Here is a 26,945-nt window from a genome sequence, read left to right as displayed (position 1 = left end):
CGCCCATAGAGAGCCTCGTAAGGTGCCATGCCGATAGTGGCCTGATAGCTATTGTTGTATGCAAATTCTGCTAAGCTCAGATATTTGCACCAACTTCTAGGGCACACGCTCGGAGCATATCTTCGAGTACCTGATTTACTCGCTCTGTCTGACCATCTGTCTGAGGATGGAATGCTGTGCTGAACTTTAACTTAGTGCCCAACGCTGACTGTACACACTCCCAGAAGTGTGATGTGAATCTGCTGTCTCTGTCTGAAATGATGGTTCGTGAGACTCCATGAAGTCTGACGATCTCCTGAAGATACAACTGAGCTAGCTTCTCCATGGAATAGGATATCTTGATAGCTAAGAAGTGGGCTGATTTAGTCAACCTGTCGACCATTACCCAGATGGCGTCAAAACCATTCGTGGTTCTGGGCAGTCCCACTATGAAATCCATAGAGATATCCTTCCACTTCCATTCTGGAATCTGTATAGGCTGCAGAACTCCTCCTGGTCGCTGATGTTCTGCCTTGACCCTCTGACAGGTGAGGCAGGTGCTAATATATCTGGCGATGTCTCGCTTCATCCCGGGCCACCAAAACTGGTTCTTCAGGTCTTGATACATTTTGGTGGAACCTGGATGCATCGCATAGGGAGTCTTGTGAGCCTCATCTAAAATCTGTCTCCGTAGCTCCTCCTGATCTGGAACACAGAGTCTGTCACCAAAAAACAACACCCCGCTATCGGACACTCTGAATTCTCTACTTTCTGATTCTGCTAGCCCTTGCTTGATTTTCTGAATTTCAAGGTCTTGCTCCTGAGCTGACTGAATATCACCAAGCAAGGTAGACTCTAAGGTCATAGTAGAGAGCTGTCCAACGATGAGTTCGAGACCGAAATCTACGATCTCCTTCTGTAGGGGTGGTGACATGGCCGTAAGAGATAGCAAGGTAGCACTGGATTTTCTGCTAAGTGCGTCGGCTACCTTATTGGCTTTCCCTGGATGGTAGAGGATGTCTATATCGTAGTCTTTGACCAGCTCAAGCCATCTGCGCTGTCTCATGTTCAGATCCTTCTGAGTGAAGAAGTACTTCAGACTCTGGTGATCTGTATACACTTTGCACTGAGCTCCATATAAGTAATGTCTCCAAATTTTGAGAGCGAACACTACTGCTGCAAGCTCGAGGTCATGAGTAGGGTAATTCTTCTCATAATCCTTGAGTTGTCTGGAGGCATAGGCGATCACCTTGCCGTTTTGCATCAGTACTGCTCCTAGTCCCAACTTAGAGGCATCACTATAGATGTCAAAGCTGCTGGTGTTGTCTGGTAGAGCTAAAATGGGAGCACTGGTCAATCTCCTTTTTAGCTCGCTGAAGCTGTTCTCACAGTCCTCTGTCCACTGAAATTTCCTGTTCTTTCTGGTAAGAGCTGTCAGTGGGGAGGCTATCCTGGAGAAGTCCTCTACAAACTTTCTGTAGTATCCTGCTAATCCCAGAAAGCTCCTGATTTCGCTGGCGTTCTTAGGTCTCTTCCAGTTACTTATGTTGGTTGCTACTCGGAAAACCTATAGGTTCCACTGTACAAAATTTTTGTACAAAGGTCTGAACCTTTTCCTAGCTACCATGTGTTCTTTTAAATTAAACTTTGGATTGCCTGCGGAACTTTACACGTTTGATCCAAAACTTAATCTATTTGTTCTTTTAGGTTTTGACTTGGATCTCCTGCGGAACTTAACACGTTTGACCCAAGTCTCCTTAAGTTATTAATTCCATAAAATATTAATTTCCATAAAAGGTTCCCAGTACTGACGTGGCGAGGCACATGGCCTTCTTGGATATGGGAGCAACCACCACCGACTAGACAAAACCTTTAATAGAAAGTTAATATTTAATTTCCTAAAATAACTTTAGGTTAACCAAAGAGAACAATCAAATCACAAGGAAAAGAAAGAAACAAAAGAACACAACTTCGAAAAACCATATTCGAAACACTAGAACGTAAGCCTCTTGTATTTGGTATTATTTCCATAAATAACTAGCATGATGCGGAAATAGAAATTACTAGTTATACCTTGTAGAAAAACCTCTTGATCTTCTACCGTATTCCTCTTCTTATCCCGGACGTCGTGTGGGCGACGATCTTCCGAGACGAGAACCACCACGCACCTTCTTCTTCTCCAAGCAAGGTTCGGCCACAAGAAGAACCACCTCCAAGGAAGAAGAACTTGATCACCACCAATACTCCAAGGGATCTTCAAGATGAGGCTTCCTCCTTTTCTTCTTCTCCTTCCTAGGTCCGGCCACCAACAAGAGCTCCAAGAGATGTATGGTTCGGCCACCAAAAGAGAAGAAGGGAGAAAGGCTAGGGCCGGCCACAAGAAGAAGAAAAGAGGGAGAGAAAAATAGAATAGATTCGTTAGCCTTGAAGCCTCCTCTACCCCCTCTTTTATAATCCTTGGTCTTGGCAAATAAGGAAAATTTAATAAAAACTTCCTTAATTCTTTTGCCATGAAAAGGAAAAAATTATTTAATCAAAAATAATTTTCCTTCTCCAATTTATTTGGCCGGCCACACCATAGAATTTCCAAGCAAATAAAATTTTAAACATCAATTAAAACTTCCTTATTTGCTTCCGGAAATTTATAAAAATTTCTCAATAATTTTTATCCCTTCATGATTGGTTTATAAAAAGGAAATTTAATAAATTAAAATCTTTCTTTTAAACATGTGGATAAAAAGAAAGTTATCTCTAAAAATTAAAATCTCTTTTAATCTACAAATAAGGAAAGATATCAAATCTTTTCTTAATCTCTTGTAGAAACTTATAAAAGAGAATATTTAATTTTTAAACTTTCTTTTAAATCATGAACATGATTTAAAAGGAAAGTTTTCTTAAAATTTAAAATCCTCCTTTAATCAACAAATAAGGAAAGATTTCAAATTTTAAACTCTCTTTTAAACATGTAGATGATTTACAAATAAGGAAAGTTTTTACCAAAAATTAAAACCATCCTTTTAAACTACAAATAAGGAAAGAGATTAATCTCTTCTCTTAATCTTTTGTAGAAAGCTATAAAAGGAAATTTTTAATTTTTAAACTCTCTTTTAAAAACATGATATCCACATAAGAAATCATTTTAATAAAAATCCTTTTTAATATTCTAGTGGCCGGCCACCTAAGCTTGGGACCCAAGCTTTGGCCGGCCACCAACTTAACTCATCCACTTGGTCTTGGCCGGCCCTAGCTTGGGTTTCAAGCTAGCTTGGCCGGCCCCTTTGGATGGGTAAGAAGGTGGGTATGCGGTGGGTATAAATCTCTATATACTAGAGGCTACGATAGGGACCGAGAGGAGGAATTGGTTTTGGTCTCCCGATAAAATTAAGCATCCCGTGTTCGCCCCGAACACACAACTTAATTTTATCAATAATAATTCATTCCACTAGAGAACTATTATTGAACTACCGCACCAATCCCAAATTACATTTTGGGCTCCTTCTTATTATGAGTGTGTTAGTCTCCCTGTGTTTAAGATAACAAATGTCCACTAATTAAGTAAGTTACTGACAACTTACTTAATTAATATCTAGCTCCAAGAGTAGTACCACTCAACTTCATCGTCATGTCGGACTAAGTCCACCTGCAGGGTTTAACATGACAATCCTTATGAGCTCCTCTTGGGGACATTCTCAACCTAGATTACTAGGACACAGTTTCCTTCTATAATCAACAACACACACTATAAGTGATATCATTTCCCAACTTATCGGGCTTATTGATTCATCGAACTAAATCTCACCCATTGATAAATTAAAGAAATAAATATCAAATATATGTGCTTGTTATTATATTAGGATTAAGAGTACATACTTCCATAATAACCGAGGTCTTTGTTTCTTTATAAAATCAGTATAAAAGAAACGACCTCAAATGGTCCTACTCAATACACTCTAAGTGTACTAGTGTAATTATACAGTCAAGATAAACAGATACCTAATTACACTACGACCTTCTAATGGTTTGTTCCTTTCCATTTTGGTCGTGAGCTACTGTTTATAATAAAGAACTGATAACATGATCTTTACGTGTGACACCACACACCATGTTATCTACAATATAAATTAATTGAACAACTACTTTTATCATAAATGTAGTTATTTGACCAATGTGATTCTTATTTCTAGATAAATGTTTATACCAAAAGCTAGACTTTTAGTATACACTCTAACAATCTCCCACTTATACTAAAAGACTAAGCTGCCATATCTGCTGCCATACATCTGATTCCCATGCCTTTCAAAAAACTCTTGCCTTAAGGACCTTAGGTTATCATCTGATGCAATCTAGGCGGCAACAACTTCTCCTCGTTTATACGATTTCTCGTATTGGGTGGTACTTGCGCTCTATTGTGTTTACTTGCCTTATAGACTTATGGTTTCTTCGAGTTTGTTACTGCACCAACATTATTACAATAAATTGTAATAATCTTTGGACAAACCAGAAATCATCTCTAAATCTATCTTGAGGTTATTGAGTCATTCAGCTTTTATGGCTACCTTAGAGGCTTGCCATATACTAAGCTTCTATGGTGGAGTCCAGATAAACACCTATGCTTATCACTCTTCCATAGTTATGACTTTACCTCCTAAAGTAAACACAAAACCCCGAGGTTGACTTAATATTGTCCCTATCCGATTGGAAGTTAAAATCCATGCAACCCATAGGGACCAAAATAACTGCCTTGTAAACTAGCATATAATCTCTAGTGCCTCTAAGGTACTTATATGCTTTATTGCAGTCCAATGTCCTTGTCTAGGGTTACTTTGATATCTACTAACTATGCCCTTGGCAAAATAGATTTCTGATCTCGTGCATAGCATACATTAGGTTGTCTAACTGCCGAAGCATAAAGAACTGCCTATATGTCCTCAATCTCCTTTGATGTCATCGAAGACATCCCTTTAGATAAAGACACTCCATGCTTAAAAGGTAAGAAACCTTTCTAGGAGTCTTGCATGCTAAAAACGAGCAAGGATTTTTTCGATGTATTAAACTTGGGATATATCTATATATATATTTTTCTTGCGATCCCTTATTACTTTGATCACAAAAATATATATATTCTCCCAAGTCCTTTATATTGAATTATTTGGACAACCATACCCTTACTTCTGACAACATTTTGATATTGTTTCCAACTACCAAAATTGTTATCTACGTATAGTACAAGAATCACCACCACGTTTCCATCACACCATTTGTATACACAAGACTTATCCGTTTACTCAATAAATCCAAAGGTCTGGATTACTTTGATAAACCGGATGTTCCAAGACCTTGAAGCTTTGCCTCAGTCCATAGACTGATTGAGCTTTCACACAAGATGCTCTTAGCCCTTTGTAATGAACCCTTCTGGTTTGCTTTATGTGGATGCTATCTTCAAGACTTCCATTAAGGAATGCTGTCTTGACATCCACTTGCCAAATAGATAAAAGAATCTGGATAGACTTAAACATGGCTACCAGTGAAAAGTTTCCTTTTTCATCAAGCCTTGCTTTTGAAAGTTTCCACCTTCCTGTCTATCCCTCTTTTCCTATTATAGACCTTTTTACACCCAAAGGCTTTTACACCATTTGGTGTTTCTACAAGCTTCCAGATTTTATTAGAATACATATATTCTAATTCTGTTATTCATTACTCTTTGCCAAGATGTTGCATTTTTATCTTGGAGTGCTTCGTCATATGTCCGGAGATCAGGTTCATGTCCTCCAGGGATCAAGTCAAAAAACTCTCCCAAAACATGAATCCTTTTAGGTTGCTTATCAACCCTCCCACTACGACAAGGCACTTTCTGCAATTGTGTATCATTTGTGATACGTGTTGCAGTTTCCTTGTGGTATCTCATCTTGTACAGTTGGTACTAGATTAGACATGTCTTCTATTATTTCCTTAAGAACAAATTTTCTTATGAGCACGTGGTTCATTATATAGTCCTTTTCTAAAAATCAGTCATTGTTGCTAACAATGACTTTCTGATTTTTAAGACTATAAACCTACTTTTGTTTATCTAGGATAACTTACAAAACAAGTGGACTCCTGCCCAACTTATCAGTGTCTCTCATATGCTAGACCACCCAAATCCGAATATACTAGGCTTATGCCCATTCTGCAATTCTATGGGAGTAGAGAGTTCTGACTTTAGAAGGTATTATGTTCACTTCTGTTTCTAGTGTATATCCTTAAAACAAATTTGGTAATAACTCATCATCGATCTAATTATTCCATAAGAGCCTTATACCTTCCTTTTTCTACACCATTCTGTAGGGGTGTACCAGGTGTAGTTAGTTGGGATTGAATCCCTACTTTTGATAAGTGACTCCTAAATTCTCCCAAGTGGTACTTGCCACTACGATCTCACCGTAGTGTCTTAATACTTTTACTTTGACGTTTCTCCGCATCAGCCTTGTACACTTTGAACTAATCAAAGTACTTAGTCTTGCGGCACATTAAGTAAATGTATTTGTATCTTGAATAGTTATCTATAAAATAGATGAAATATTCGATACTACCTCTTGCCTGGATAGTCATAGGATCACATAAATCAGAATGAACCAATTCCAACATATCTTTGGCTCCATACACCTTAGACTTAAAAGCTTCTTGGTTATTTTTCCTTCCAAGTAAGACTCGCAGGTTGGAAAGATTTCCACTACTAATGAACCCAAAAGTTCATCAGCTACCAATGAATCCTACTCAAGTTAATATAACCTAGCCTTAGATGCCAAAGATATAATTGGTTCATCTCCGAAGGTTGCTTCCTCTTAAAGTTAGAAGATGTGTTATAATTTCCATTTATTACATCGTGGGAGTTATTGGATTATAAATTGTCAACCAACATACCAGAATCGATAACTTGTCTATTTTTCTTGATAACAGCTTTGTTATCAAAATAGACACAATATCTATTCTATAATAGTTTGGAAACTGAAATCAGGTTCTTCCTAAACTTAGTACGTAAAGACAATTACTAATAATCCAAATTTTATTCTCATCAAAGGATAAACATCTCCCACTGCAACAGTTACCACTTTTACAGTAGTGCCCATGTGGACGGTGATTTACCTTTCATTTAGTTGTCGGGTTTCCTGGAACCCTGCAATGAATTGCAGACATGATTAATGGCATCTTGTATCTACACTCCAGGTTCTGGTAGATAACACCACTAGACATGTTTCAACTAATGAATTAAATACACCTAAATTGTTCTTTGTTCTAAGAAGACAGTCTACCTTAATGTCCAAGTCCTATTTCCAATCATTACAATTGGGACTACTAAGTTTTTTTCTATAGTATGACTACTAGGGATTGACAAACATCCTAAGAATCACAAAAATATTTGGTTAAGACCAATACCTTAAAAATCCCCATGAATTTTGTATGCCACGTTAGTGTGGACGTATACAAATTCAAAGAGGAAATTTTATCATTTAATTTTATTATCTCGTCATCCTTACTTTATGACGAATAAAATAGTTGGTCTATCTTTAATCAAATATTTGGTCAAGACTCTAAATTTAAAATAATATTGATTCCTCTAACAATACTATTTAAATTTACCAACACCTCAAAACACCGTGCATTTTGCATGCCACGTTAGTGTGGACATATACAAAATCAACATTTGTAAGAGGAGGGTTTTCACCCATTAACTATCTTGTCAACGTAACTTTATGACAAATAAAATTATCTCAAACACCGTTAATTTTGTATGCCACGTTAGTGTGGACGTATACAAAATCAATCATTTGTAAGAGGGGTTTTAACCCTTTAATTTTATTATCTTGTCAACCTAGTTTTATGACAAATTAATAGTTGGTTTTATTTGGTCACACAAATAATAGCAGTGACTCCGATGGGGAGGATACTATTAGATATGTCTAAGTGTATACCATTACTTGACACTAAGTCCATTAATAAGATTATGCCCCTTCCGTTGGGGAAGATCACACGCCTTTAACTTCAGTCATCACAAAAAGGAAGTGATGTAGTGATGATGATGATAGCCAGCCGCTATGGAGGAAGGCACTCAGAGCCAACGCGCAAGCTTGTTTGCATCACTTACAAACCAGTAATGGAGACCACGGGATTTACTTAAAAATCCCTCTCCCACTTAGTTATTTATAAATGAGGAATTTTAACTATGCTAGCCTACTAAACTTGTAAACTAACATGCACACACGGTAAAAAGCAATAAATAGAAAATCTAATTTTCAACTATTATGGCTTTAATCTTTAGTTGTCCTCTGTGTGTTGTCATCCCAAGCTACTGCCATATTTGGCCACTGCCTCCGGGTCTAGCTGTCGCATCCATCTTGCTCCTAGTTCCGCTGCGCCTCTGGTCCATAGAAGGTTCCACGCTTTGCAAGATTCGATCCACGACATAAATAGAATTTTACATTTTTGATCCTATATTCCATAAAAGGAATGTACATGTATCTAGATCAAAAATAAAATCCTAATAAAACTAAATACAGCTCCTGCTGTATTTTATAATACAATCATGCACACACAATAAAATGCCCTTGACATGTCAAGGGTCCAATCACACACATAATAACTATAAGTCATAATAGTTGGATCCTGCATCCACAAAGTTAGCACATCCTACTATTATCCTGCCTAAATTATGTATGACATGTGCATAATTAAACTAATACCAAATACACAGAGGCAAAACCCTAGCTCTGATACCAATTGTTGGTTGCTACTCGGAAAACCTATAGGTTCCACTGTACAAAATTTTTGTACAAAGGTCTGAACCTTTTCCTAGCTACCATGTGTTCTTTTAAATTAAACTTTGGATTGCCTGCGGAACTTTACACGTTTGATCCAAAACTTAATCTATTTGTTCTTTTAGGTTTTGACTTGGATCTCCTGCGGAACTTAACACGTTTGACCCAAGTCTCCTTAAGTTATTAATTCCATTAAATATTAATTTCCATAAAAGGTTCCCAGTACTGACGTGGCGAGGCACATGGCCTTCTTGGATATGGGAGCAACCACCACCGACTAGACAAAACCTTTAATAGAAAGTTAATATTTAATTTCCTAAAATAACTTTAGGTTAACCAAAGAGAACAATCAAATCACAAGGAAAAGAAAGAAACAAAAGAACACAACTTCGAAAAACCATATTCGAAACACTAGAACGTAAGCCTCTTGTATTTGGTATTATTTCCATAAATAACTAGCATGATGCGGAAATAGAAATTACTAGTTATACCTTGTAGAAAAACCTCTTGATCTTCTACCGTATTCCTCTTCTTATCCCGGACGTCGTGTGGGCGACGATCTTCCGAGACGAGAACCACCACGCACCTTCTTCTTCTCCAAGCAAGGTTCGGCCACAAGAAGAACCACCTCCAAGGAAGAAGAACTTGATCACCACCAATACTCCAAGGGATCTTCAAGATGAGGCTTCCTCCTTTTCTTCTTCTCCTTCCTAGGTCCGGCCACCAACAAGAGCTCCAAGAGATGTATGGTTCGGCCACCAAAAGAGAAGAAGGGAGAAAGGCTAGGGCCGGCCACAAGAAGAAGAAAAGAGGGAGAGAAAAATAGAATAGATTCGTTAGCCTTGAAGCCTCCTCTACCCCCTCTTTTATAATCCTTGGTCTTGGCAAATAAGGAAAATTTAATAAAAACTTCCTTAATTCTTTTGCCATGAAAAGGAAAAAATTATTTAATCAAAAATAATTTTCCTTCTCCAATTTATTTGGCCGGCCACACCATAGAATTTCCAAGCAAATAAAATTTTAAACATCAATTAAAACTTCCTTATTTGCTTCCGGAAATTTATAAAAATTTCTCAATAATTTTTATCCCTTCATGATTGGTTTATAAAAAGGAAATTTAATAAATTAAAATCTTTCTTTTAAACATGTGGATAAAAAGAAAGTTATCTCTAAAAATTAAAATCTCTTTTAATCTACAAATAAGGAAAGATATCAAATCTTTTCTTAATCTCTTGTAGAAACTTATAAAAGAGAATATTTAATTTTTAAACTTTCTTTTAAATCATGAACATGATTTAAAAGGGAAGTTTTCTTAAAATTTAAAATCCTCCTTTAATCAACAAATAAGGAAAGATTTCAAATTTTAAACTCTCTTTTAAACATGTAGATGATTTACAAATAAGGAAAGTTTTACCAAAATTAAAACCATCCTTTTAAACTACAAATAAGGAAAGAGATTAATCTCTTCTCTTAATCTTTGTAGAAAGCTATAAAAGGAAATTTTAATTTTTAAACTCTCTTTAAAACATGATATCCACATAAGAAATCATTTTAATAAAATCCTTTTTAATATTCTAGTGGTGGCCACCTAAGCTTGGGACCCAAGCTTTGGCGGCCACCAACTTAACTCATCCACTTGGTCTTGGCGGCCCTAGCTTGGGTTTCAAGCTAGCTTGGCCGCCCTGGATGGGTAAGAAGGTGGGTATCGGTGGGTATAAATCTCTATATACTAGAGGCTACGATAGGGACCGAGAGGAGGAATTGGTTTTGGTCTCCGATAAAATTAAGCATCCCGTGTTCGCCCGAACACACAACTTAATTTTATCAATAATAATTCATTCCACTAGAGAACTATTATTGAACTATCGCACCAATCCCAAATTACATTTGGGCTCCTTCTTATTATGAGTGTGTTAGTCTCCGTGTTTAAGATAACAATGTCCACTAATTAAGTAAGTTACCGACAACTTACTTAATTAATATCTAACTCAAGAGTAGTACCACTCAACTTCATCGCCATGTCGGACTAAGTCCACTGCGAGGTTTAACATGACAATCCTTATGAGCTCCTCTTGGGGACATTCTCAACCTAGATTACTAGGACACAGTTTCCTTCTATAATCAACAACACACACTATAAGTGATATCATTTCCCAACTTATCGGGCTTATTGATTCATCGAACTAAATCTCACCCATTGATAAATTAAAGAAATAAATATCAAATATATGTGCTTGTTATTATATTAGGATTAAGAGTACATACTTCCATAATAACCGATGTCTTTGTTTCTTTATAAAATCAGTATAAAAGAAACGACCTCAAATGGTCCTACTCAATACACTCTAAGTGTACTAGTGTAATTATACAGTCAAGATAAACAGATATCTAATTACACTACGACCTTCTAATGGTTTGTTCCTTTCCATTTTGGTTGTGAGCTACTGTTTATAATTTATAAGGTACTGATAACATGATCTTCTGTGTGTGACACCACACACCATGTTATCTACAATATAAATTAATTGAACAACTACTTTTATCATAAATGTAGTTATTTGACCAATGTGATTCTTATTTCTAGATAAATGTTTATACCAAAAGCTAGACTTTTAGTATACACTCTAACAACTTACTGCTTCTATCTTGCTGGGATCTACCATAATACTATCCTTGGAGATGATGTGACCCAGGAAGGACACCTGATCTAACCAAAATTCACATTTCGTGAACTTGGCGTATAGCTGGTTCTGCTGAAGTGTCTGTAGTACTGTCTTCAGGTGCTCTGCATGTTCTTCCTGAGTTCCTGAGTAGATAAGAATGTCATCGATAAACACAATAACAAACTTATCTAAATACTCCCTGAATACTCTGTTCATGAGATCCATGAATGTAGCTGGAGCATTGGTCACGCCAAAGGGCATGACTACGAACTCGTAATGTCTGTATCTGGTTCTGAATGCTGTCTTGGGTATATCCCCTTCTTTAACCTTGACCTAATGATAACCTGATATGAGATCTATCTTGGAGAACACTGCTGCTCCTTTCAGCTGGTCTAACAGGTCATCGATTCTGGGAAGGGGATACCTGTTCTTGATTGTGACTTGGTTCAGTGATCTGTAGTCTATGCACAGTCGCATGCTTCCATCCTTCTTCTTCACGAACAACACAGGCGCTCCCCATGGTGAGTGGCTAGGGCGTATGAAACCCTTGTCGAGCAGCTCCTGTAGTTGCTCCTGAAGTTCCTTCAGCTCTGCTGGAGCCATGCGATATGGCGCTTTGGAAATAGGATTGGTGCCGGGGAAGAGCTCTATCTCAAATTCAATCTCCCTGACTGGTGCTAGGCCTGGTAACTCCTCAGGGAAGACTGCTGGGTAGTCACATACAACTCGGACTCCTGTTAGCTGTTGGTCCTTGTCCTGGCTGGTATTGACTACATGTGCTAGGTACCCCGTACAACCCGAATCCATCAACTTCTGTGCCTTCATAGCTGAGAGAAATTTTCTGGCTTTTCTCTTTGGTTCTCCGATGTACTCGAACTGTGTTTCTGCTTCGGGTTGGAATACGACTTTCCGTTTACGGCACTCTATGGAAGCACCGTATCTGATCAGGAAGTCCATTCCAAGGATGACGTCGTAGTCAGTCATTTCCAGCAGGATCAGATCACAGAAGAGTTCCCTGTCTGCTATAATGACCGGCATTGCTCCGAGCCAGTCGTGGATGCCATGATCTCTCCCGAAGGTAGTGCCGTCAAAAGACCACTGAGTACCTCCGAGGGTATTTCTAATTTTCGAGAACACCCGGCTATATATGAATGGGTTGCCCCAAGATCAAATAAACGGTAGCACTATCTTGAAAAATGCTAATCGACCTATGACCACCGCCGAGGCATTGGCTACGTCCTCTCCGGTGAGTGAGTAGATCCTCGCATTCGCCGTGGAGGGGCTTCTAATCGCCCGGCGATAAGTGGACCTTCTAGCGGCTGCATCTGATATAACCGAGTTGGTTGGCTGCATCTGAATCTGTGGCTGAGGAAGACCGGTCTTGTTCGGGCACTGCTTGGCCATGTGCCCTTCTTGTCCACATTCAAATCATCCTCGTGTGCCCTTGCGACAAACCCCTGGGTGGAATTTCCCACAAGTAGCACACTTTGGATAACTGGGTCGCTTGCTAGATGGTCCTCCTTTTGGGTCACTCCCTGATTTACGCTTGTTGTTGGAGTTCCCTTTCCAGTTAGAGTTGTGACCTTGCTGTTTTTGAGTGTGAGAGTTTCCTTGGCCTTTGGACTCTGAGGAGACTTGCTTCTGCTGCTTTATGCTGTTCTGGTAATGCTCTGTGGTCAAGGCACTGCTCACTAACTCCTCTGTGGTTTGTGGCCTATGTATGCCACCAGCCACGTTCACTGCTATCTCCGGCCTCAGCATCTTGAGCATCAACCGGATTCGTTCCTTTTCTGTGCTGACTAGCTCTGGGCATAGACGAGCCAACCTGTTGAATTTCTTCACGGCTTCCTCAACTGAAAGGTTGCCCTGACGAAACTCAGTGAACTCGTCGTAGTGGCGGTTTGTAACCCGTATGTGAAAGAACTCCTCGAAGAACTCCTTCTCGAAGTCAGCCCATGACATCTGGTTTACTGGGCGCTTCGTTCTGATTCTTTCCCACCACATGCGTGCGTCTCCTGTCAGGCAGAAGGAGGCACACTTCACCTTCTCGTGTTCTGGCCAGTCCAGAAGCTCCATCGTGCTCTCCAGTGTTTTGAACCAGGCTTGTGCATCCCATGGTTCACTAGTGCCTGAGAAGTTCTCTGGCTTGACTCGCTGCCACTGGATCAGATAGGCTTCCTTTCTTGGCTCAGCTGCTGGGGCTGCTGGTGCTGGTGCTCTAGACTGAGGTCGTCAAATTCGGTTCCGGGGTGACTGTGGGGGTACTCTGCTGATTAGCCTTTAAGGTGGCTATTTCCTGTTGCTGTTCAGCTAGCTGCTGTTGTAACTGAGCCACTAATGCTGTAAGGTCTGGAGGAGGCACTGAACTGCCTGCCTCTTGCTGGGGCTCAGTAGCTAGTGCCCTTCTAGCTGGGCGTCCTCGTGCCATTTCTAAAGGCATAGAGAACATATGTATAACTAATACTATCACAGTTATATAATTAATGATATCATGTTTAAAAGACTATCACATACCAACAGGCAGTAGGCATAAAAACATGAACTGTAATAACAAAACAAGGAGCATAAATTAAGTAGAGGTATTCTTACTTGGAAGCTGTAGGTACAATGCTGATGTGTGTGTAGGAAGTATGGAACACTGCTCTGATACCACTCTGTAACGACCCACCTTCTGGGCACTGGCTGTAAGGCCGATCGTCACAATAATGCTAAACTATACTGTGCGGAAAATTGGGCTAATTAAAATTTTACTCTACTAATGACCGATACAACTGATAAGAAAGGTCTAAAGACCTTCTTTGCTGGTGTACATATGCTAAGGAGGGGAAACTGAACATCCCAACTGAGATAGGGACTAGAAACTAACTTCCCAACTACCTACCGGCCTGCTGATCGATCTACAGATCGATCGAAGCTAGGGAAGTTTCTGTTCCCAACTGGATCGGTCGGCTGACTGATCCAGGTGTGGCTGGATCGGTCGGTCAGACCGATCCAGGTATGTCTGGATCGGTCGACTGACCGATCCAGGCACCCGAAACACCTGCAATCGCTACTGTATCGCGCTGGATCGGTCGGCTGACCGATCCAGTGGCACGGCCCAGGCTCTGATGCTCAGACCCTGATCGGTCTAGAGACCGATCAGTAGCTGATTTCACTCTGATTTCAGCACTTTGGCGTGCCAAAATCTCACACAACAATTCTAAAATCAATGGAAATACATTCTAACAACTATTAACCAGCATTCTAACATAATTACTAACGAACTAAATGAATCTCCCATGATTTAAACACTTTAAGGTTCAAAATTGCATAAAAGAAGAAATACTAAGACTTCTACTATTTAAGCTTGCTAAAACCCCTGAGGATCTTTTATTCCAGTTCCTTCCACACACATTTTGATCTGCATTGACCTCCAGCCTCCTCTACTGGTCCACTTTTCCTTTACCTTTATCTGCAGTATAAGAAAAGTAGTATCTATAAGCTAAAAAGCTTAGTAAGAAACCATCTACCTCACAAAAACATGCAACGATGCAAATATGATTTTAAATCATGCTGTTTAAAAACCTATGCTGGATATACTGAATAACCTAAGCATGGCATGGCATATAAGCATACAATCATGGCATATCTAAAGCTGATCATATAAACATGTATAACAACTGCACATAAAGTTATCATGCATATTCACACGGAAAAACTAAGCTGGAGCGTGATACTGTAACTAAAACTGAACTAAGCTAAAACTGATCTTAAACTACATTCACTGGATTAGATTAAGAGTTTGAAAGCTAATATCATAATAAGTGAAAATAGTAATCATGCTGCTATTTGGGCCCGACAACTGTACTTGCTATGCGCGCATCTCTAACTAGACCCGGGGTTGCAAATCCCGAATTTAGTAGGGCTACTAGGTTATCTAAACCTAGGGACCGACTATGGGAGCCCAACCCAATGGATATCTAATCCAGTACAGTAAAATACTGAGTATAGCTAAACTGTTCTAAATAGCTATTTCTAGGTTATCTGAACCTAGAGCTAGGTTGTCTGAACCTAGAGGCGACTGTGGGAGCTCACCCATTGGACCGTAGTCCCATATAAGCTAGGATAACTGATTTACTGATTTAGATGCTTCTAATGCATTCAACTGTGCTAATAAAAATACCTAGGTTGCATTTTTTTCCTAAGCTAGTTATTTAATCGACCACCTAGTGTGCTTTAACTCCCCTCTCTATTAGGGAGACTACCTTTAGGCACCCAACAGCATCTAAACCTCCAACTGAAGGAGAAAAGACGTGTCCGGCCCATCTAAAGGTACTCACTAAATCCCTAAACCTGTGAGGAAGGTTAAATACACCCTATATGTTGAAACATACGCATATAACTAAACTAATGCACAGAAAATCAAACGGTAGCTATTATACTGCAGGTGAGGGGTTTCTTACCTCCTGTTCGTAATTTCTTACGATTCTATTCGCTAGAATTCCGGTGGAGATGACCTTCTCGACGATCCGCTCACGTCTTTGCGTTCCTCTAGCGGAGAAGAACCTCTTTCGTGTTGGAGTCGTCGCCGGAAGATGATCCGAGAGCCCTTGGGGCTTGGGCGCCGAGAGAGGAGGGAGAGGAAGGTGTCGGCGTGAGGCTTTGGAGAGGAAGGGTTTTGCCGAACCAATAAAAGAAATAACCCAAACCCCACTTAAACCTTCTATTTATATTAAGTGGTAATTCCAGCCCAACTCCAATATAAATTAAATCGTCTCCCTTTCCTTTCAGCACGGCCTTGCTGGGTTCACTGGTTCCTAGCATTATCCCTTACACCATAGGTCTCGGGTTCGATTCCCTCCTAAGCTATTTTATTCTTTTAATTATTTTTGCTACTTCCGCTACTCAGAAAATTCCGGAAAAATATCTAAAAATTCCAGAAAAATCATAGAATAATTCTAATGCAAGTTTGAGAATTTTCGGGCGTTACAATGCCTTCTTTTCCTCCTCACCTCCATCTTTCTTCCCCTCAACCTCTGCGCCACTGTCCTTCTGCTCCTCCGCCTTCTTCTCCTCCTTTTTCTCTTCCTTACCCTTTGGCTTCTCGTCTACCTCCGCCGACTCCTTCTTCACCTGCTCCGCCTTTTTCGCCTCCTACAATGAAACGAACCATCTTTTCTATAAAATCCCCACTTACAATCCAAAATCACAAAAAAAAAAAAAAGTTGAAAACAGAACGAAAACATAAAAGGGATCAACTTTACACCTCTCCCATGTCTCTACCCTACGCGGTTGCTGCCAGGAGCTCAACGCTAGCAATGGAAACCAAGAACCAAAAGCTTTTACTTACCTTCCCACGGTATCACTTGCTGCTCCACCCCCCCCCCCCCCCTCTCTCTCTGGAGTCAGGCGGCGCTAATCCAACTTCGTGAACTTGTTTCACTCTCTCGACCTATTTCTAGTGGTCCAGGATGACGCCGACGCAACTTGGAAAGGAATGGAGAAGGGGCGACAGGTTTAGGGCTTGCCGCTATGGTTCGTGGGTTAGCTGAAGGGAGGTCAGGCAACCTATTTTCGATGGTTCGCCAGTGTGAAGAGTTCAAGAAAGAAAAACACAAAGTAGGTGAAGAGATCGTAGGTTGGGCGGAAATGCTTAGGGATCGAGAAGGTAAGGGGGGGGGGGGGGAATGCGGTGACAAAAACTTTTGGGGGGAGGGAAAGAAAAAAATGCAGTGCAGTGGCAAAAAATGGCAAAGGGGAAAAACGGTAAAGAAAAAAATAACAGTATTCAACAACACTTAATAAACAATAATTTTCAAAAATCATTGTTGTAATCCCAAAAAAGACAACAGTTTTTCAAAAACTATTATTGTAGCCTTTAAAAATCATTGTCGTAGCGCCAAAAAAGAATAAATATACAATGATTTTCAAAAATCGTTGTTATAGGCCAAAAAAAAACTGCTAAAAGAAAATGATTTTTGTTAAAACCATTGTTAAAAGGCAAAAAAAAAATAATGATTTGGCATAAAACCGTTGTCGTTTGAGTGTTGTTGAATGAGGATTTTCTTGTAGTGAATGTTGTGGGATGTTCCCTCAGGAGAGGGTAAAAGGCCGGAAGTTGGAGGATCTCTCGGCAAGGAGGGGCCTTCTCCAGTTTGGATAGGACTAGGTAATGCTAAAGTAGGATAGAGAGTAGATAAAGTTGGCTCCAGAGATTGTTCTCTCCTCTCTTCGGGAGCAATATCTTCTGAGATAGTTACTGTTGGTCTTTTGGGAGAAGGAGCGAGGGTGAGCTTTTGCCCCTTGCCTTTCTTCTTTAGAGCCACTTCTGGCTCTAGAGGAACGTCCTCCGATACGGATGGGGAGAGATGGGCAGGCTCGCCAGAAGTAGTAGTTGCTCCGGATTTAATAGCTTGACTGGAAGAGGTAGCTGGGGGTAGGCCTCGCTCGGCCAACAACTCCTGTTCCTTAGTGTGAAACTCCTCTTTAGAAAGGACAATTGCTTTATTGATCAAAGACTTTAAAATAGAGTTCACTGTACAAAATAGAAAATATCTCAATTAATGACAACATAAAATTTAATGATCAAAACTTACCAAAAGAATAGGGTAACTTCTTCGGGACAGTACTTAAGCCAAAAAGATACAAACAATCATCCTGCAACCACTGGTAAATCTTAAATAGTTGACTGCTCAATTTAGGAAGATAAGAGATGAAGATAGGATCCTATTTAAGCCTGGTAGGATCTGGAAGAGGGGGAAAAGAAGACTGCCAAGTGGTAGACCAAGTGGCGGAGTCGGACAACCTCATAAAGAAAAAAAAATGAAATTTTTAGCTTTTGATGGAGGATGGCATGTCTTTGAAGAAAACTGCCTTTAGGTAGGATTGGAAAAGAAAGGTCCCGGGTTCTAATTTTTTAGGGTAGGCAAACAGGTACAGATTGCAGGGAGTGGGAGGAATGCCGAACAGGCGATATAGCATAAACATCCCGCACATGTACCGAAAAGCATTTGGGACAAATTGCTAAAGGGGAATGTGAAAGTATTGGTTACTTCTGAGAAAAATGGGTGAATAGGGAAGCGCAAGCCAACCACTACTTGGTCAGAGAAGAACATGATGTGGTTATCAGGAGGAAGATGAGGATGCTCGTCCGGGGAAGGAAGACAAATTTGATAACCATTAGGTATTTCATATTTGGAATAGAGATGAGCTCGATCGGAAGCATCAAAACTAGGAGTAGAGGAATACTTGGGAGCGAAGGATTCTTGGTCCATGATAGAAGGAAACCTAGCCTGAAGGTGAACCTCTTACTGAGTGTTTTGGAGTTTAAAAAACAAGAAATGCAGAAGAAGGAAGATCGCTGGGAGGAACAGAGCAGAGAAGAGGGGAACCAGTATGTGAAAAATTGGTGTGGTCTAGGGTTTTATAGGAGGCAGTTCAATCACCACCATTAAATTGAAATGGCTCATATAAGGAGGATCGTTGATTTGCAAAGTTAAACAAGCAAGCCATTGTACTTCACAAGGAGAGGGATGTTAGTAGGCATCGCGAGGAATGAGTGGTAGGGACACGTGGCATGCACCCATGGATAAGCCTTTATAAGGGATGTGACAAGTGAAGCATTGGGTATCCAAAATCATCTTTTCACACATCCTCGGTACTAGAATTAGCAAAGCATAGACCATTTTTAAGATTAAATACTAAGTGTGTGAGGCACAAACAAAAACACGAGCTTTAAGGAAAAACAAGCGAGCGGGAATAAGAACTATAGTTCGACCAGTTTCAAGCTTCATTAATATGTGATAAGATTAACTTGTAGAAATACATTTAATTATCCCTCCAAATTTTCTTGCGCTCATGATTATTAAAGATTAAATGTTGCTAAGATGGTTGAACTTCTCTTTTAGTGATCGCCACGAGCACGACATCTAGAGCATAGATGCTCTGTTTGTCTCGCCTTTTCTTGTTCTTTTTCAATTATAGCCTGAACTTGTTTTAGTTCCTCCTTGGTTAATTGTAAGTTCCGTTGCTTTTGCACAATCACCTCATCCTTGGCCTTCGCCTCTTCAACTGCGAGGGCCATGGAATAGGCATACTTATCCTTAAATAAAAGCATAGCCTAGTGCTGACTTTCAAAAGTTGCATAGGTTTTCTCCTTTAAAGCTATCTCGACACGGGCTCGAGATTTAGCGAAGAGCCAAAATTCTTCTATGTCCTTCTACAGTGTGCACTATAAATCTTTAGTCTCTAGCGCTTCTTCCAGGACCGTTTCTTTCTGAGCAAGCAGTAGATGCAGTTGGTTCACTTGTTGACAAAGCTATTGGAGTTCATTAGTTGCAAAGTTAGAGGCCATTAGTAACGGAGAATTTTGGTTAAGGAAAGTAGAAGGAAATATACAGTGGTTAACGTTATGCCCTCCTTTTAAAAATAGGAAGTTGGATGTTGATAACATTTGATCTTCTGGGGAGTTAAAACGTCTTTCTCTCATAATTAGTGGCAAAAAAAATTAATGGTCTAAGAAAAGAAGCGACATTTGTAATCACAAAGGAGGAGTGAACGAGAGCAGAACTTGAGTCCAGTCAGTCGGTTACACCTCCTTTGACTAGACTTGAAGGGGAGCTAGTGATGTGAACCCAACAAGAAAGATATCTCAAGAACCCACAATGAATTAAAGATAGAAAGAAAGAAGGTCTAAGACGATAAGATAGATGAAAAGAAACCTTGATCCACTGCTTAGGAAATCACGAACCTTAGTATAGAAGATGGAAGACGTCATAACCTTGGGATTGAGGTTGATAAGTCTTTGAACGCTATAAGGAGATGCCTTGATAAGTTCTAGTTCAATAAAGAACCAACAAACGATAGCCTCACCATGCTTTAGATTGAAAAATATGTCAAAGATACATGTGTGGCCGTCATCCCCTTTATTTATAACTATAGGGTTACCAAAAAAAATCCTAAAAGGCCAAAAGAAAGCTCATTTAGTCAAGGCCTATATAAACTACTTAGCGATTTTAAGCTTATAGCATTATTACAACCCAAATAAAGGTAGAAATTGAGTCCAAATTGAGCCTACATATCCATACTACATAGATATGAGATTTAAATGCTATTTCAGCCCATCTAAGGCTTGAATTATGTTGACTAAGCCGAATGACTTGCTCTTGGTCAAACTTTCTTCAATGGTAGCTTTGTCCTTCACATTTTCAATTAGCACATTAAGTGCTTCCTTCATCTTTTTAGCCTTAGACCTTGTAATTGGGCCTCCGTTATTGCATAATGGATCATCATTAATATCTAGAGTGAGTTGAGCATGATCCTTATCATAAGCTTGTTGAGCAACTTGTTGTTCTCTTTCTTTTACTCCATCATTCCCCCTCTCCTCAAAAGGATTCGTCCTTGAATCTTGATCACCTACATCAAAAGGAGAAAGATCAGAAACATTAAATGTAGCACTCACATTATACTCACCTGGTAAGTCAAGTTTGTATGCAATATCATTAATTCGAGCAATGACTTGAAATGAACCATCTCCTCATGGATGCAACTTAGTACAACATTTAATAGGGAATATTTCCTTCCTCATATAAACCCAAACCCAAGCTTCGGGTTCAAAGATCACTTTCTTTCGTCCCTTGTTAGCTTGCACAACATATTGTTCAGTCCTCTTTTCAATTTGCAATCAAACTTTTTCATGCAGTAGCCTCACAAACTCAGCTTTTCTGGTACCATCTAAACTGGCACGCTCAAAGATAGGCAAAGGTGAAAAATCTAAAGGAGTTAAAGGTTTAAACCCATATACCACTTCAAAAGGTGAAAAATTAGTAATAGAATGCATAGATCTATTATAAGCAAATTCAACATATGGTAAACAATCTTCTCAACCTTTTAAATTCTTTTGAGTGATAACTCTTAATAAAGTAGATAAAGTTTGATTTACTACCTCAGTTTGTCCATCTGTTTATGGATAACAAGTTATGGAAAACAAAAGCTTTGTTCCTAACTTTCCCCATAATGTCTTCCAAAAGTAGCTTAGAAACTTTGCATCACAATCTGAAACTATACTCCTCGGTACTCCATGAAGTCGCATGATCTCTCTAAAAAAATAAATCAGTAATATGGTTAGCATCATATGTTTTCCTACAAGGAATAAAATGAGCCATTTTAGAAAATCTGTCCACAATCACAAAAATAGAATCCATACCTCATTTGGACCTTGATAGTCCTACAACAAAGTCCATAGAAATATCAACCCAAGGTTCACTCGGAATTGGTAGAGGTGTATACAATCCATGAGGTAAAGATCTAGATTTTACTTGCTTACATGTAATACACTTCTCACAAAATTTGACTACATCTCATTTCATGTGTGGCCAAAAGAAATTCTCTACCAACACTTCTAGAGTTTTTTTAACTAAAAAATGTCCCATTAGTCCCCCACCATAAGATTCTTGGATTAATAATTCCCTCAATGAATAATTAGGCACACACAACCTATTCACTCTAAAAAGAAACCCCTCATGCCTATATATAAAACTTCCCAAATATAACATGCTCACAAACTTCAAATACATTTCCAAAGTCAGGATCATTAGAATATAGATCTTTAATGTATTCAAATCCTAACAATTTAGTGTTCAAAGTAGAGATCAAGGTATACCTTCAAGACAAAGCATCGACAACAATGTTTTCCATACCTTTTTTATACTTGATCACATAAGGGAATGATTCAATGAATTCTACCCATTTTACATGACGTCTATTCAACTTACTTTGGCTCTTCAAATGCTTCAACAATTCATGATTAGTGTGAATAACAAACTCTTTGGGCCACAAGTAATGCTGCCAAGTCTCTGAAGCCCTCACCAATGCATACATCTCCTTGTCATAAGTTGGATAGTTCAAAGCCGCTCCACTAAGTTTCTCACTAAAATAAGCAAGGGGTTGACCTTCTTGTATCAGCACAGCTCCAATACCTATTCCTGATGCATCACACTCAATTTCAAAAGTTTTAGCAAAGTTAGGTAATGTAAGCAATGGTGTCGAACTTAGCTTCTCCTTAAGTAATTTGAAAGCTGAAACTTGTTCACTATCCCAACGAAACCCAACATTCTTTTTAACAACTTCAGTTAGGGGTGCAACTATAGAACTAAAATTTTTAACAAACCTTCTGTAGAAACTTGCCAACCTATAAAAGCTACGTACCTCAGTTATTATTTTTGGTGTTGTCCATTCACGCATTGCCTTAACCTTTTCTTCATCAACTGCTATTCTCTTAGCACTAACAATATAACAAAGAAACTCTATCTGATTAGTGCAAAAAGAACATTTTTGAAGGTTAGCATATAATTTTTTATTTCTCAAAACAAGTAGAACTTTTTGTAAATGATTGAGATGCTCATCTAAATTTTTACTATAAATCAAGATGTCATTAAATTATACTACAACAAAGTTCCCAATATAAGCACATAAAATATGGTTCATTAATCTCATGAAAGTACTAGGTGCATTAGTTAGCCCAAATGACATGACTAACCATTCATACAAACAATACCTAGTCTTAAAAGTAGTTTTCCATTCATCTCTCTCACGTATGCGAATTTGATGATAGCCAGACATCAAATCAATTTCAGAGAAAATGCAAGAACCATGTAGTTCATCTAGCATATCATCTAATTTAGGAATAGGATGATGCTACTTTATCGTAATCTTATTGATAGTCCTACAATCTATAGGATCGTAAAGCGCTAGAGGGGGTGAATAGCACTCATGGATATTTCGGTCATTTCGTAAAACTTTAAGTAAATATGCAGCAGAAAAGTAAAAAGGACACAACGCAAATGCCAAGATTTTATTTGGTTCGGAGCCTGTGGCAACTCCTACTCCAAGGCATGCACGTAAGAGTGCTTTCAATGGACAATCACTAATCAATCCAAAATAATACAAAATGATTACAGTTATAGTATAAGTAACTTTTAAATAAAACAATACCGATAACTTCGTATGAGGAAATCTCTAGAAGAATCGTCGTCGGAGCTTTCGAGCGTCGTGGAAGCATTTTTTGAGCAGCTCGAAGAAGCAAAAGTCATTCGTTGTGTTGTTCTGAAGCAAATGGTCGAAGCTACATTTATAGGCTGTTCCTGGCGCTCGGAACCCCTCCAGGCGCCTGGACCACGTGGCTCGGCCACTCCACGCACGCCACATAAGCTTGGCGATAACTTTTGAGTTTCGGGCGCCTGGACCGACTTCGGGCGCCCGGACCAGCTCGGGGCACCCAGACCCCTTCCGGGCATCCAGACTCCGGGTGCTTAAACCAGCTTTTTCCAGCCCCTTATTTTTTGCAAAATAAAGTTAATTCAGGCATAAAATTATATATATATATATATAAACTGAAATTTGACAGCTTTTGACTGTCCAATTCTGACTTTAAGTTTCGACGAAACTCAAAGTCGAACCGATGCCTACTGTTCCCTCTTCGAGAAACACGTCTTCACCTACTCCTCTCAGGAGAAGTTACCTGTTGCCAGGTTGATCCTTCAGATCAACTGGACTTTTGCTCAGCATCCGAAGCTTCCAGTCTTCATGCTGGACGTCCGCTTCATGACCCGTCCAAACTTCCACCCGATTCGTGACACCAAGATTTCAACCTAGACTCCCCGACTATAAGATTATTCCCGAAGCTCTCAACCCGCAAAGACTTTCCGCCTAGGGTTGCAACCCCCTAGGGTTTTCCACCTGCCTAACGATAGCTAAGACTTTTGCCTAAGAACACTTAGGACTTTCTTGCAATCTCATTTAAACTCGTTAGATCACAAATAATCTTAACTTTGAACCCTTTGCCATTATCAAAACTCAGGTTCGATCGTCGGATGCTTCCCGCACCAACAATCTCCCTTTTTTTGATTATGACAACAATAGTCAAAGTTAAATAAAACATAACTTGATTATAAGAACATAAATGTGCACAAAAAGATGCAATATCAAGATGCAAGTGCAATTTAAAAAGGTGCAATATTTAGAACAACTTGTTGTAGCTCCCCTTATTCACTACTTAAATTCATTTTTCTCTCCCCCTTTGCCATATATCAAAAATGCTAAATAGAGAAAAGGATGTAAGGATAGGAACTTTTTAGCTCCCCCTGAAAGGTAACACTTAAAAAACTTAGCTAATTTTTAAGCGTTTGAAAGTGAGTCAACCTTTAAAAAAACTTAGCTAAACTTAGCTTTTGAAAATAAATGCTTTGAAATAGATTTAGCTAATTTAGAAATTCTTTGAAACTACTTGGTTTTTTCCAAAAGAATAACTTAATTTTTAACTTTGAAAATAATTATTTTGTCAAATACTTAGCTTTAAAAAGAAGTTGATAAGAACTTAGCTTTAATACTTAGCTTTATAAAGGTTTTCAAAAAGACTTAGTTAAAAGTACTCAGCTCAAAAAGGATTTTGATTAAAACTTAGTTTTAAAAAATTTGATAAAAACTAAGTTAAGTACTTAGCCTTTTTTGTAAAAAAAAATTGATACCAAAAATACTTTTAGTTTTAAAAATATTGTGATAAAAACTTCAGCTTTAAAAATATTTTGATAAAAACTTTACCTTTAAAAGGATTTTGATAAAAATATTTAACTTTAAATAGAATTTCTTGTAAAAGAAATTTGCTAACAGCTTAGTTTAAAAAAAAACTTTAATCAAAACTTTGTTAAATACTTAACTTTTAAAAAAAATTGATAAAAGCTTAGTTAAATACTTAGATGTTGATAAATACTTAGCATTTAAAAAAAACTTAGCCAAATAAAAGTTTTCTTTGAAAAATACTTTATCAAATACTTAGTTTTAAAATTAAATTTTCTCTTTCACTCCATCTTAATTAATGCCAAAAAAATTTAATTAAGTTTTAAGTTCTAGAGTCTAAGCATGAGTAACAATATATTTTTAAGCATAAACATCTACTTTTAAACAAATGTCTAACCGTTAGCTACTAGCTGTTTACCATGAGGTAGAAGCTTTCACTTGGTTAGTCAAATTAAGTAAGTGTTTCAGTTAGTTTAACTAAGCATGGATTGTTAGAGTGTATACCAAAAGCTTAATTTTTGTAAACATTTATTTTTTGAAATAAAAGAATCACATTGGTCAAATGTCTATATTTATTTGTTGAATATAGTTGTTCAATTAATTTATAAAGTAGATAACATGGTGTGTGGTGTCACACATAGAAGATTATGTTGTCAGCTCTTTATAAATTATAAACAGTTGCTCACGACTAAGATGGAAAGGAATAAACCGTTGAAGTAGTCGTAGTGTAATTAAGTATTAGTTTATCTTAACTAATAAATTACACTGATACACTTCAAGTGTATTGAGTAGGACCATTTTAGGTAAGTTTTTTTTGTACTGACTTTATAAAAGAGCTAGACTTTAGTTATTATGGAAGTGTGTACTCTTAATCCTAATATAATAACAAGCACATATATTTAGTATTTATTTCTTTAATTTATCAAAGGGTGAGATTTAGCTTGATAAATCAATAGGCCCGATAAGTTAGGAAATGATATTACTTATAGTGTATGTTGTTGATTATAAAAGGAAACTATGTCCTAGTTATCTAGGTTGAGAATGTCCCCAAGAGGAGCTCATAAGGATTGTCATGTTAAACCCTGCAGGTGGACTTAGTCTGACATGACAATGAGGTTGAGTGGTACTACTCTTGGACTTAGATATTAATTAAGTGAGTTATCAGTAACTTAGTGGACATTCGTTATCTTAAACACAGGGACACTAACACACTCATGATAAGAAGGAGCCCATAATGTAATTTGGGATTGGAGCGGTAGTGCAACAATAACTCTCTAGTGGAATGAGTTATTGTTGATGAACTTGAGTTGTGTGTTCGGGGCGAACACAGGATACTCAAGCTCATCGGAAGGCCAAAACCAATTTCTCCTCTAGGTCTCTGTCGTAGCCTCATTAGTGCCTTATAAACCACTCATTAAAAGCCCTTCTTGGTGTCCAAGAAAGGAGGTCGACCCATTGCTTGGTGACCAAGCAATGGTTGACCACCATCTCCTTAAGAGGGCCGACCCTCTTGCTTGGTGACCAAGCAAGTAGGGGCCGACCATAATAAATTCAAATAGGAGGGGTGTTTTGAATTTTTAAAAATCTTCTCTTTGTAGAAAACTATAAGTTTTAAAAGAGAGATTTTAATTTTAAAAACTTTCCTTATTTGAATTAGGCCACATGGTTTAATAGAGAGCTTTAAAAGTTTTAAAACTTTCCTTTTTTAACCATCTTCATGGTTTTAGAAAAAAGGAAGAGAAGTTTTAAAATTAAAATTTTCTATTCATGTTAAAAAAGGAAATTTTTGAAGAGAAGTTTTAAATTTTAAAACGTGGTTTTAATTTTTAAAACTTTCCTTTTTAACAACCACTTTAGGAAAGAGAGCTTGTAAAATTTTATAAGAGGATTTCTTCTTGTAAAATTTTATTAAAAAAAATATATATTCTTATCCTTGATGAGGTGGCTGGCCACCTTGCTT

At 38.3% G+C, this 26,945-nt stretch overlaps 1 protein-coding gene across 1 annotated transcript in view; it reads right to left on the bottom strand.

Annotated features, from left to right (window-relative positions):
• Positions 1 to 8,006, bottom strand: part of LOC121990735 (heavy metal-associated isoprenylated plant protein 7-like) — an 11,585-nt gene extending 3,579 nt beyond the window's left edge. Inside the window, exon 1 of the mRNA XM_042544813.1 lies at positions 7,987 to 8,006. Within this exon, the coding sequence (XP_042400747.1) occupies positions 7,987 to 8,006 (20 nt within the window). The remainder of the gene's footprint in view (positions 1 to 7,986) is intronic.
• Positions 8,007 to 26,945: the final 18,939 nt, after the last annotated feature.

This window comes from Zingiber officinale, chromosome 6B (assembly GCF_018446385.1).
Source record: "Zingiber officinale cultivar Zhangliang chromosome 6B, Zo_v1.1, whole genome shotgun sequence".
Lineage (NCBI taxonomy): Eukaryota > Viridiplantae > Streptophyta > Magnoliopsida > Zingiberales > Zingiberaceae > Zingiber > Zingiber officinale.
This window is presented reverse-complemented; position numbering and strand designations above follow the sequence as displayed.